The 12,592-nt window shown below is 56.0% G+C and overlaps 3 protein-coding genes across 3 annotated transcripts; 2 read left to right on the top strand and 1 right to left on the bottom strand.

Moving 5' to 3' along the window:
* Window positions 1-42: 42 nt before the first annotated feature.
* Window positions 43-5,728, bottom strand: CAOG_03636 (hypothetical protein; the record flags this gene model as incomplete). Its single annotated transcript, XM_004363307.1, has 4 exons — window positions 43-298; window positions 473-2,517; window positions 2,673-5,506; window positions 5,656-5,728. The coding sequence occupies 4 exons, from the start codon at window positions 5,726-5,728 to the stop codon at window positions 43-45; spliced, it is 5,208 nt and encodes a 1,735-aa protein (XP_004363364.1).
* A 1,118-nt stretch (window positions 5,729-6,846) lies between these two features.
* Window positions 6,847-10,142, top strand: CAOG_03635 (hypothetical protein). The gene is made up of 3 exons (XM_004363306.2): window positions 6,847-7,272; window positions 7,437-7,567; window positions 7,661-10,142. Exons 1-3 carry the CDS (start codon window positions 6,868-6,870, stop codon window positions 9,906-9,908), a joined length of 2,784 nt encoding a protein of 927 aa, XP_004363363.1. The 5' UTR covers window positions 6,847-6,867; the 3' UTR covers window positions 9,909-10,142.
* Window positions 10,143-10,309: 167 nt separating this feature from the next.
* CAOG_03634 (hypothetical protein) lies at window positions 10,310-12,579 on the top strand. The gene is made up of 5 exons (XM_004363305.2): window positions 10,310-10,547; window positions 10,751-10,823; window positions 10,924-11,664; window positions 11,796-11,912; window positions 12,068-12,579. Exons 1-5 carry the CDS (start codon window positions 10,342-10,344, stop codon window positions 12,494-12,496), a joined length of 1,566 nt encoding a protein of 521 aa, XP_004363362.2. The 5' UTR covers window positions 10,310-10,341; the 3' UTR covers window positions 12,497-12,579.
* Window positions 12,580-12,592: the final 13 nt, after the last annotated feature.

Raw genomic sequence — 12,592 nt, 5'->3', positions numbered from 1 at the left:
CAGCTGGTGACCAAAGACGGCGGGAGGCGGGGGGAAAAAAAGTTACTCCACAACATTGTAAGAGATATGGAGCGGTTGGAATGTGTTGCGGATAAACCCGTCTCGAAGACGAACGCGTTGCTTCTGGCCGCGGGCGTTCTTGGGGATGGTGCCAGGATGCACGAACGCAATGACGTGAGCAATGACTCCATGATCCGAAAGGACGGTGTTGGTGACAAGGGAGAGCAAATTCATGATTTCGGCAGGTTCGCCAACTTCGACGACGACCACCAGCAAGCCTTCCGACAGGAATACAGCACTGATTTGAGAGCGAGCAAGACACACGTCCAAACAGAAAAGTCAGACAATTGCACACCCCCAAAGAACATGGATCGTCAGAGCAAAACACAAACAGACTTGCACACAACGACAACGACAACCACAACGACAACAACCCAACAAAAAAAAACAGCTCGTTGCCTTTGGTACCCACCTGCCATCCAAACCAATTTTCTTGGAGCTCTTTTCGACGCTTTGTTCAATATCGCCAGGATAGTGACGAAGACCATTCACCACGATCGACTCATCCATGTCGCCAACAACAAAGACTTCGCCGTCGTAGACGTAGCCGTAGAAGCCAGTCTTGGCAAAGTAGTTGGACGTGCCCGGAAGCCGCGCCTGGAAAGTCTCGGCTGTGGTCGCGTCGTTGAGGGAAGCCTCGAGGCCATAGTAGCCGCGGTTGTTCTGGGGACTGGACACGAAAATTTCGCCAATTTGCTTTTGGGTGCACATCCGACCGGTTTCCGGGTTGACGATGGCCAGATGGATGCGCGACAAAGGCTTGCCCACAGAGTAAATGCACACGGAGTTTGGCGAGCCTCGTTCGACCAAGTCGACACGATCCTTGCGCAGCGAGGCGAGATCAAGGTAGCACGCGGTGGGTTCTTTGGAGGCGCGTGGACGCATCGCAATCAACGCGTTGACGTCCGAACCAAAGACAGAGTCAATCACCGAGGCATTGATGCCCAGGTTGACAAATGCGGCACCGAAGAGCCCATGCAAGTTGGCGCGCGGTCGCTCGTGACAGTCCACGAGCAAGCGCACCAAGTGCGAAAGATCAATGTCCTTCAGGCGATCTGCGGCAGACTTGCTGGTGAGCTCATCGAGACACACGCTCAAAACAGGGAAGCTCGCGAGCGCAGTTTTGGCCTTGAACAGGGAAATGGTTGAGAAGAAGAGCGGAGCGTTTCGAACGGCTTGGTCGACCGGCACCCCAATGTTCATGTGGCAGGCGTAGACGTTCAGGAATGTCCAATAAATCAAGCCCACACCAGTGTACGGCTCGATGGCACACACAACCGGCGCACCCGCGTGGTACTGGTGATGTACCTTCTGTGCGCGGCAATGGGAGAGAATCGTGTCGTGAGAAATACGCACACCTGCCAGCAAGCCAGTGGTCGAAATGTTAAACTCGAGAACGGCGAGCATTTCGTTCGTGGGCGGACGGTAGTAGTGGGTCAGCTCCTCCTTTTTCTTGGACATGTCATCAATGGAGAAGGCGGACGGGAAGCTCGTTACTTTTTCGAGTCCTGCTTCCTTGGAGCGAAGGAGCTTGTGAATCGCGCCGTTGGTGAGAATTGTGCGTGCTGCACTCATTTGGGCAATGGTACGAAGCGTTGGAATCGCATAGCGCAAACTGGACGAATGGGGAGGACGCATAGGAACGGCGACTGCGCCGACGTACATGCACGCAAAAATGGCGGCGGAAAACGCAGGCGAGTGGGGCAGAAGAATGCCGACAGCGTCGCCAGCGTTGACCTGCATCTTGTCAATCATAAAGTGGGCGATCGAGAGAGCCATCTTGTGCAGCTTGGCGCAGGTGATGGACTGAGATTCTTTGCCCGTGTCTTCATCCAACACGGTGTACATGGGACTCTGAGGTGTTTCGAGCGCGCGCCAACGCAACAGTTCGGCAATGGTCTGGAAGTTGTCGAGAGAAGTAAGCGTGGCGTCGTCGATGGCCAACGAGCTGTCCTCCTGGCTGCCAATCTCAGCCAGCTGTGTGCCGGTGATGGCATCGGCCATCGCGCGCGCGGCGTCGTGCTGTTGTGCTGCGCCACTCGGGAGATTGGTCACACCGTTCATGTTGATGGTGACCATGATCGGGTTGAGAGTGCCATTCAAGTAGAGTTTCTTGGTCGAAAACTCGCTAACGTTCGTGCCTTCCATCGGCAGCGTGCCCGGCTTGCAAAAGCAAATGGTATAAATGGATGTGCCGGACGCCTCCTCGACTTGGCGGAAGACAGTCTGCGCCCAAGTGCTCAGCTGATCGTTGGCAGGACGAGACGTCTCGAGCACGACAATGATGCGTTCCTCATCCAACAGATCGGTCGCAAACACGGTAATTTGGTCGTTCAAGACAATCGGCGGCTGCGCGCTCTGCACCAACTCCCGGATATCTTGCGTGTTGATTTGCACAGCGCCGTCGCCGGCAGCGATTTGCGCTGCAGCGCTGCCCGTGACAAAGAGACGCCCCTGCTGGACAAAACCCAACCAGTCCGAACATAATCTTCATTGTCCACAGGCTGGCCGCTTGGGCGTTGCGGACGCAGGCGGAAGAACTTTTCCGAGCGGCCTTCGAGCCCGTAGTACGAGGTGCCCGTTGTGACACCCGAGATGCAAATTTCACCGACCTGATCCTCTTGGCACAGCTTGGGTTGCTCCTCGACGGTGCAAATGCACACGCGCGTGTGTGGCAGAACGAGGCCGGAGTCTTGCACAAACACGGCGCCTTTGGAACCAGCCGGCACTACGCGCACAACTTCGTGTCCCAACGCCTTGAGGTCCAAATGCAAAAACACGGGCGGCGACAACGGCGAGCGACAGGCCGCAGTCAGCGATTCAGGCGTATAGAAGGTGGTCGAAATGATGGCCGGGAAGACCTGGAACTTGTCGCAGAACTTGCGCGACAAATCCGGCGACGTGCGCTCCGTATCGATGACAATCTGCCGAAGAGAGTCGAGTTTGATGGACCGACGCTCCTTGTCAGTCACCCGAGACGCGCTGAAGGCCAGGGCAGGATAGGTACACAGGATGACAGTCGCCTTGAGCTTGGTGACATTCTTCCACAAATGCATGGGCGTTTCAGTAAACGTGGCAAAGGGCAGGCTCACATAGTGGAAGCACGCAAACACCGCCATCAGGGTCGCATGGTGCAAGCCGACGCCGACCTGCGGGTCGAGCAAGCTGAGAACAACCGAGGACGATGTGTACTGCGCCGCCTTCATCAGGGCAAACAGATGGAATAGCAGAGACTTGTGCGTGACAACAACAGGCTTAACCTCGCCGGTAGAGGCAATGAACGCGCTTTCAATGATGGCCGTGGCCGCTGGAGGCAGCCGGAAGGGCTCAGTGACACGCTTGGCGGGAACTTTGCCGAGAGCTTCCGTGTTGACCCATTCGACCAGCGGCCATCCTTTCATCTTGGCGATGCGCCCGCTATTATCTTTCGGCAGCGCGCGGCGCGTGACTTCGTTGGTGAGGATGAACTTGACTCCGCAGCTGTTCAGCAAAAAGCCAGATTGGGTGGCTGCAGCGTCGTCAACTTTGGTCGGCGGACGAACAGGCACTGCAACCACGCCGCAATACAAGCAGCCAAACAAGGCCGCAGCAAAGTCAATGACGTCCGAAGGGCGAAAGACGAGCGCAACCCGCGTCCCCACAGTCAGCTCGAGTCGGTTGAAAAGCAGGTCGCTCACGCGCCGGGCGCGATCCAGCAGGCCGGCGAACGTAATCTTGCCAGCCAGCTTGCCACGGACGTCAAACTCGGATAAGCAAACCTTCTTGGCCTGGAACTGCGTGCGCCACACGAGCACCTCGGCCAGGGTGTTGGTTGCCGAAATGTCAGTCAGTCGCAACGGGTCTGGCTGCAACGCCTCGTGCTGGCCCTCCACCGGCAGCAACACTGGCCCGAGCGGTTTGGGCGCATTGGGATCGCGGCGCACTGCTTTCGTCTTGGCGTTGAATTTGGCTTTTGGTTGGTTTGGCGCTTTGAGGGCAGAGACAAGCTGGTGAATGCGCGATGAAAACTCGGACGTCGGAGGTGGCGCGGGCGGACGCGGCGATGCCGAGGACGTGGACGTGGATGCCTCGGTCGACGTGGTCGCCGCAGCAGTCGGAGGCACCGGCATGCCATAAGAGGGATGCGATGGAGGCAGAGAGTCGTCCGGATCGTCGTAATCGGCTCGAGCATCGACGTTTGGCAAGAATGTGGCACGCCTGCGCGCCATTGCCTGCTCGAGACCGGCAGCCAGGTTGCCGGGGGTGACCAGCGCGCCTGGCCGCGATCCTTGCGGTTGCAGCGAAGCGCCACCAGGACCAACCACGCGATTTGCCGGCGAGGACGTGGAGGGCGTGGGAGAGTTGCTGTTGGTACGGGCGTGGCCCTGCTGGCCACCGACAGCTGCGGCAATCGCGTTGCGGGCGGCAAGACCAGCAACCTCATTCCGAGCAATGTAGCTCGAGGTGTTTGCCCCCGCGGCTCCTGGAGAGCCTGGCAGATTAGACGCAACAGGAGAGGCGACGGCAGCACGCGCAGAGTAAACGTCATTGCGCGAGATATATCCGGGCTCGTGCCGGGTTGGCGTGGCTGCCATAGCTGGTGGCTGGGGCGGCGGAGCGGGAGGGGGCGCGGCCGGACTGGCCGCGAGCAACGAGTTGGACGTGGCTTGCCGACTCAAGTTGGAAATGTCGGTCCGTGTCAAATAGCCCGAGTCGGTGCGCATTGCGTTTCCAGCCACGGCGGTGGCAATGGCGGAAAGATCAGCACGATTCAAGGACGATTCGGCGCGCCTGGGGACAACCGGCTCATCCGTGGCTGAGTAAATGTCCTCGTTTTCGTACTGGGAATGTTGGGCCGCACCGGAGCGCGGGTCGGGTGCAGGAACACGCCCACCATGTTGTGCGGCGGTGGCTTGAGCGAATGCTGCAGCAGCAAATGCGCCCATTGGCGGAATGTTTGATGCCGGGAGCACTTGGGTTGCTGGGAGCACTGGGGTTGCCGCGCGCGGCGTGTTTTGCGTCGAGTTGGCCGAGCTGGTGCGCGCTGCTGGGGCGTGCGCTGGCAAGGGGACGGCGGGTCGAGGCGAGTTGCTGGCGGGGGTGCCCGAAAAGGATAGCGGGCTTGCGCGCCCTGATGCTCCGGTTGCTGCGCTCTGATTCAACGCGGCAACGCGCAAATCCTGGGCCTGCGAGTGCTGATGCTGCATGGGCGGCGGAGTGGCAGTGCGCGTGTCTGGTGTCAACGCGTCGGCGTCGTCGTCGTCCGTCAAGGAAGGCATGGCACGAGCTTTGGATTTTCCAATGCTCTTTTTGGAGGGCGTGTCTGCTGCGCCCGTGCTGCCCGTGCGTGCAAGCGGCGAGTTGGCACCACTTGAAGGCCTGCCACCCAGCGATGCCGCAGCCGCAGCACTCGCAGCTGCGGAGAAGCCCGATGCAGGCCGCGGCGTTCCTTGCTTCAGCGCGTTCTCTGAGTGTCAGAAGAGCAGGGATGAGTGAGACACTTTGCTTTTTTTTTCCCCTCTCGGCAATTCTGAGCAGGCACACCCCCTTTGCTGAGTTTTTTTGTTTGGTTTTTTTTTTTTTTTTTTTTTTGTTGAAAAGCTTTCATTCAGTTACCTCCACCGTACGGTTCGAGCACTTTTTGCCTGCGCTTGTCGTATCCTTTCTGCGTAATGTCGCCTAATAACATCAGCATGCAAATGTTTTTTCAATGCCAAAGGTGAGCAAGACAAATGTTCCAACTGGTGAGCTGTGCTGGGCTGTGGATTGGTGAGTAAAGAGTAAGAGGCAAATCCGGGTTTTTAAGCTTTTATACGGAATGTTCATCCGATCGCGTTTTGCATTTGTTGTGGTTTTTTTTTTTTTTTTCAAGGTTTCGCCAATCTTGATTCGATCTCTCTCTCTCTCTCTCTCTCTCTCTCCTTCTCCCTTTCCCTCCCTCCCTCCCTCTCTCCCTCCATCTCCCTTTCCCTCTCTCCGGTGTTGCGCGTTTGCCTGTCGATGCGCAAACTGAAAAAAAAAAACCCTCAAAACAAAAACCCGAATCACATAAAACAAATCTGAATGTTTGGTTGGATTTTTTTTTTTTTTTTTTTTTTTTTTTTTTTTGGAGTTGCTTGACGTTGTTTGGTGAGTGAGTGCAGTGAGTGAGTGAGTGCGCTGCCTGGGACGACAGCAGCAACAGCAACAGCAGCAACAGCAGCAAAGTGTCAGAGCTCAAAGGTGAAGGCCACGAGTTCCGAGCCGCGGGGCAAACGGGGGAAAAGGGGGAGAGAGCGGGTGAAGGTCGGTACGCGATGACCGCGACGCAAAACCACAACGACAGACAGACAGACAGAGAGACAGAGAGAAAGCGAGTGCTGTAAGAGGGAGGAGGGGGGGATACAAGAAACAGGCATCGCTGCACCATGCCACTGGAGCAAAACGAGCGAGAGAGAGAGAGAAAGAGAAAGGGGGGAGAGAGAGAGAGAGAGAGAGAGAGAGAGAGAGAGCGGGAAAACGAGCGCTTGTACCATCGCGCAGCTCCTTGTCAAGCTCGGCGAGCTCTTCCAGCACGTCGCTTGGAATACTCATTCTGCAAACACAAGAAGAAGAAAAAACCAACACAAAAAGAGAGAGAGAGAAAGAGAGAGAGAGAGAGAGAGAGAGAGAGAGAAAGAGAGAAAAAACAAAAAGGCGTAGATAAAGACTGAGCTCTGAACAAAAAAGGGGGGGTACAGATTCACTCAGACTCACACTTGCTCATGGGTTTGTGGTTTTTGTAACAAACCAGAAATACTAGCGACTCCCAGCACTCTTGTTTTGTGTCTTGGTTGTGACAGTAATGTCATGACTGCTCACTCTCTCGACGCCGAGTCGAAATCCGCGCTTGCGTCGAGCCTAACGCGACTCACGCTCGCTGCTCGCCAGAAGCTGCACCGCACGCACGCGAGCCCCGACCGTCCAGCGCAACAGCAAGACAATGCTGACGACGATGATGATGATGATTCCGGTGCGTGCGGCCGCGCAGCCATCGAGCACGACGACGTGTTCAGTCGGATCAACGACGACACGCGCTACGAGAAGCTCCTCGATTGGCTCTGCTGCTGGTTCTTTCCCAGCCAGCCACGACCGGCGGAGGAGGTGGACATTCTCGCAGACCCATCTGCCAGACCAGACGAACTGCCGTCGAGCAACCAGGGCGCTGTATCGCGAGCCGTGCTGATCGAGCTGGGCGGCCTCGAATTTCTGAGCGTGAGGGGTGGTTTTTGTCACACCCAGCTAGCTACATGTGTTTTGGTTGGAGAGTGGTGATTCTAGTGCAAACCGTGTCGATACATCGAGAGGCACTTTGTTCATTCTTGCCATGCAGCTCACAATCGTTCGCAATGCATGAAAAAAAATCTCGAATACGACAGGCGGCGCTGCTCAGTCCGAACGACGAAAAACTGGTCAATGTTGTGGTGCGAGCGATCGGGTACTTGTTGCAATGTCCTGATACCTGGCGTATGCTGGAAAGTGGGCTTGCCGGTTGCGTAGATCAAGCAAGGTACCACCACTTCATCATTGCAGTTGATCAAGTGTTTTTGGTTTGACAATCTCCCTCTGCAGCTGCTGACTTTTGACTTTCGGGAACGTGTAGCCACTTGTTGCAACTGGTGGTCGCTTTGCTGTGTGATCCGCACTCGTCAGATCCGGTCGCTCACGCTGCTGTGGATGCCATCTCTCGTATTCTGTCTCATGCGGAAGGCGTGGCTGCCATCAGCGCCTGCTGGGGCGACGTTTGCGCACAGCTCGTCAAGACGTTGGTCAGGCCAGACTCGAGTGAATTTGTTATTGTCGATATCTACAACCTTGTCGCATGTGCCACATTGGCATCAACGCCCTCAAGTATCTTAGCCAGTGGACTATTCTGTGTCGGTGTTCCAGACTCGATAAGACCGCTGATTGTCCTGCGCCAAAGCGTCGCAGTACTCGCTCTCTTTCATCTCAGCCCCAATGCCGACCTTGTTTTGGCTGTGCCTGATGCAGGGCTAAAGTATCAATCTGCAATACCGTCTCCTGCATGCCCAATCCACCCTGTCGAGGCGCTCGGTGCATACCTGCACAAGCATGCCGTTCTCCCACTCGCTCTGGCCCTTGTTCATGAGGAAGGCCATGCTCTTGCATCTATTTCGTTTGATGTGCTTGAATCCTGGCTGCGTTGTGCATGTCGAGCACCATCCGATGGTTTGTGGGCGAGTTTCTTTGTCAATCAGGACGAGCCCTGCGCACCCTTGCTCGTCGCCACTCAAACACGCGTGTTCAACGCCCTCTCCTTGCCCATTCGACAAAGGGTAAATGTTCAGCAGTCCCACCCGACGAGATTGCAGCTTCGCATCCTCGGTCAACTTTGCACCCTGTTCTTGCTGCTTCCGCGACCACAGTTTGCTGGTGTGATTGCGGCGACCAAGCAATCAGTGCAACAGCTACTGTTGGCTATTTTGGACCAGCTCACACAGGCCATGGATGACCGCATGTCACCAGAATCCGTCTACTCTGCTTTGCACGCTTGTCACGCATTTGCCCAATCTGCCGATTTGTCCAGCGATGATGCGCTCCTCTTCGCCCTGCGCGCTGGGGCATGGATTGAGCAGTCAACAATGAGGCTGCCGCGACGCTGCGTGCTTGCGGCGCTGGACGTCCTATCCGTCACTCTGCGTCAAGAAACATTGACGGCTCAAGGGGCCGCCGTTGCCCCCTGCTTGAATGTCTTGAGCACCCTCGCCACCCAAGCGTTTGATCCGACAATCCAGGCGCGTGCCATGCTGCTCTCAATTCGGATTGGGTGCGCCATGAACAATCTCGATGCTGCAGCTGCGCTACTGGAAGGCCAGCTCAACAATTTCACGACCGACCAGTGGGAAACGCACGATAGCATTGTTCAACTCGTGACCCTCCTTCTTTGGTTTATCCTTCAGCATTCTGAATCAGCCGAGTCGAGTTCAGCTCGTGATTACATGACCAACAAGCTCGCTGTTTCCTGGAAAGAGCTCGAGGCTGATCTGCAGCCGACCCCTGCGGCTTTGGCTCAGTACCGAAGCCTGGTATCGCGACTCTACCAGGGTAGCTTTCTTCCTCGCATATTATCACGGCAACTCGTCCGCCAGCCAACCAACACCTACCTTCGTGCCTCCGTCGGCGCTTTTCTCTGCTGCCTTCTCCCAAGCACCTGGCTGTGGCAAGGAGCGTCCCTCCTGTCGGCACTGCACCCCGATACAGCGCAAGCGAGCTTGACTGAAAGTCTTCTTCCGCTCTGCATCCAGCTCCTCTCTGACGATGAGGCGTTTCCACGCCGGGCTGGAGCCACTTGCGTCGCTGCCTGGGTTGCATCCGTGCCTGTCGTGCAGCAACATCTTGCGCAGCAGTTGTATCGATCGGTACTGGGCGAAAGTGTATGCACGACCAGCAATGGGCATCCTTGCTCGACAACCTTGGGCGCAATGCTCCTCGAGTGCTTGGACCTCATGCATCGGGATCTCGATTGGGAGGTCCGTCGATCGTACATTGACGCAATCGTCCATCTGTCGCAGGGCAGCTCGCAAGAGTGCAGAAATTTGGCGTCGAGTCAAACGAGCATTGCCGTGGATGGCTTGCAGCGCTTAGTCACGACGGATGAGGATCCAGTTGTTCGCCGACACGCAGCCTTTGCCCTCGAACAAATTCTAACCAGCAGTGGCACGCTGCATGTTGATTCCCTCCAGCACCTCCGTGAGACGATTGTGGACGCGTTGCGCGACACAGCTCATGACAACAGCGTCCGCGCGCTTAGTGACGTTCGCATTGACGCGCTCGAAGAATTGTTCGGTGTTGGCACGCTTGCTCGAGCCGACAATGTTGATTGCTACTAACATCGAGCAACCAAAGCGGGAAGTACTCGACAAGTTTGACTGAAACGGTTGAAGCGTGATTCGCGATGAAATTTTTGGATGATGGAAAAATCATGTCTGCATCATGGACTGAACGAACTAGTGGACTTGAATCTACGAGTTCTGCCGAAACTCCTCGCTTCTCGGTGGTCGCGCCCCACAATAAACTGATCTGGTCGACAAAGTCAACGTCGCTCAGATTTGAGCACATTCGAGCACATTTCCACAACCGGCTTTTCTTTTTCTTTCGTTTTCTTTGGCCCATCATCCCTTCTTCCATGGCTTTCTCTCACCACGCCTGCATTCTTCCAATATTTTCCTTTCGTGCCTTGGTTTCTCAGCATTTCCATCGTTGATCACTGCACTCTTCCTTTCGTTTTTTTTTTTTTTTTTTTCTTTTTTTCTGCTTTCCACTATGGCGTCGAGTCGTCTTGCATGGACGACGACGCTCGTGTCTTCGTCCCGCACTGCAGCAGTCGTCCGCGGCTATGCATCGGCCTCTGCCTCGGCTTCATCGTCGCTCGCGTGTGCTCCTCGCTCGTCCGCCTTGTCGTCGGTTGCGGCTGCTCCATCCTCCATGACTGCGACGGGTGGCTCGTGGCGCATGCGGTTTTCCACTCGGTCAGTTCCAACCTCATCTCCTAACCCACACACACTCCGCTCACCATCATCATCACCATCATCATCATCACCATCATCACCACCATCAGGATGACATAAGCTGATGATGACTGGTTCTTGAGGGGGGGGCCCTTGTCGGTTGGTTGCTGAACATCTTCCTCAACCTCACTTCACTTGACTTTTGCCTTGCCGCCTATGGATAGACTCCTTCCTGCTGCTTCATCATCATCGTCGTTGCCGATGCGAATCCCGTCGCTCTATTCAATCTCCGGTGTGGTAAGTGTACTCTCCACCCACCAGCAATACAAGCAATGGCTGTGTGTGCTCAATGTTGTTTGTTCTTCGTTCTGTCTTGGTTGCAATGCTGGTGTGCCAGACTGGAGCCCGATTCGCTTCAACGGACGCTGCTGCAACCACCGCGGCGACTGGATTTGTCAAACTGTCCGACTACGCAACTGTCTCGCCCGTGGCAGAGGGCGCGATCGCCGCCGCCTCCGCTGCAGCTCAAGCACCGACATCTGCTGCTGCAGAACTCGCTCAAGAATCGACCACCACTGCTGTTATTGACGCCGCTGCGTCTGGCGTCTACAACTCACACGCTGTGCTTGGCGAGGTCGCGGCTGCAGGCCTGGACACGGGAATGTGGGGCTTCCTGCGTATTGGCATTGAGCACATGTCGGCGTTCGGCGAGATGCCCTGGTGGGTGACTCTGGCTGTGGGTGGCGTTTTGTCACGTCTCGTGCTTCTCCCGATTGTCATCAATTCGCAGCGCATGACTGCCCTGATGGCGCAGCACAAGGAGGCGCTTGGCGAGTTTCGCCGTCGTATGGATGTCGCGCGTGCCGCCAAGGCGCCTCAAATCACCATTCTCGCCATCTACCGCGAACAGCAAGACTACCAAAAGCTCTACGGCATCAAGCCTGGTCGTACTCTTCTCGGCGTCCTTGCGATGGCCCTTGTCTTCTTTGGCTGCTGGCGCTCCATCTATTCGCTGCTGACTGAACCGCTTGAAAGCATGGTCACCGGTGGTCCCAGCTGGATGCCACGGCTCACCATGGAGGATCCCACTCACATCTTCCCCTTCGTTTCCGCTGCTCTTGTTTACATTTCCCTCAAGGCAAGTGCAACACTCTTTGTTTCAAGCAGCACGGGCTGGGTTGTTCGTTGGACGTTTTGCGTTGTGTTTGTTTGGATGGGTGCTGATCATTTCGCAAACCCCATTTCCTTTGATTGGCACCCCTGCTGCAGTACAATCTCGAAAACCCCATGGCCGGCCAGCAAGTCATGTTCCCGAAGCAGATGATTCGCTTCATGGTCAACGGTCTGCCGCTGGTGGCACTTCCTTTCACCCTGTTCATGCCGGCGGTACGTATTCGTTTGCTTTTTTTTGGGGGGGGGGGTTTAAGCAGAGGGGGGGGGGCGTCGAGTCACCCTTGTGATTTGGGCTTGTTGCTACCTGCGGTCACTGATTCCTCTGCGGCATGTTGTCGCTCTGCTTTCACCACATTCACATTCGACAGGGCCTTTTGTTCTACCTTATTCCAACGCAAGTGTATGGTCTGCTTCAAGGCGGTCTGATGCGACTGCCAGCGATGCGAGCGTGGCTGACTCGCGGAACCAAGCCACCACCGGCGACTGTGCCTCCGTGCCGCGTTCCTGAATTCTTGGCGCTGCCAGGCGAAGCCGATATCGCTCTCGGCAAAGTCAAGCCGCCTCCACCAGCAGAACCGCTGTCCGGCCTCTTTGGCATGGCTCGCTCTGCTGCCGAGAAGGCTGTCAACAACGACTCGGCTGCACAGACTGTGCGCGCTCAAATTCAGGCTCACCAAGGCAAGACTTTTGCGCCTCTCCGCGTTGAGTCGATGAAGGGCTCCAGCCCCACTGCACAGCAAGCCTTCCGCACAGTGACTGAGCGAGCAGCTCTGCTCAACAAGAGTCAGAAGCCGTAATCATGCTCAAGTTGCCATGTTTTTTGGTTCATAGCAATACACTGCTTTTTTTTGTGATGATTAGATTCCCCTTGCTTCGCCCATGCATGCATGCAT

The sequence above is a fragment of the Capsaspora owczarzaki genome (assembly GCF_000151315.2).
Source record: "Capsaspora owczarzaki ATCC 30864 unplaced genomic scaffold supercont2.5, whole genome shotgun sequence".
NCBI classification, from domain to species: Eukaryota; class Filasterea; order Ministeriida; family Capsasporidae; genus Capsaspora; species Capsaspora owczarzaki.
The sequence above is the reverse complement of the archived record's forward strand: the minus strand, read 5'-3'. Positions and strand labels throughout refer to the sequence as shown.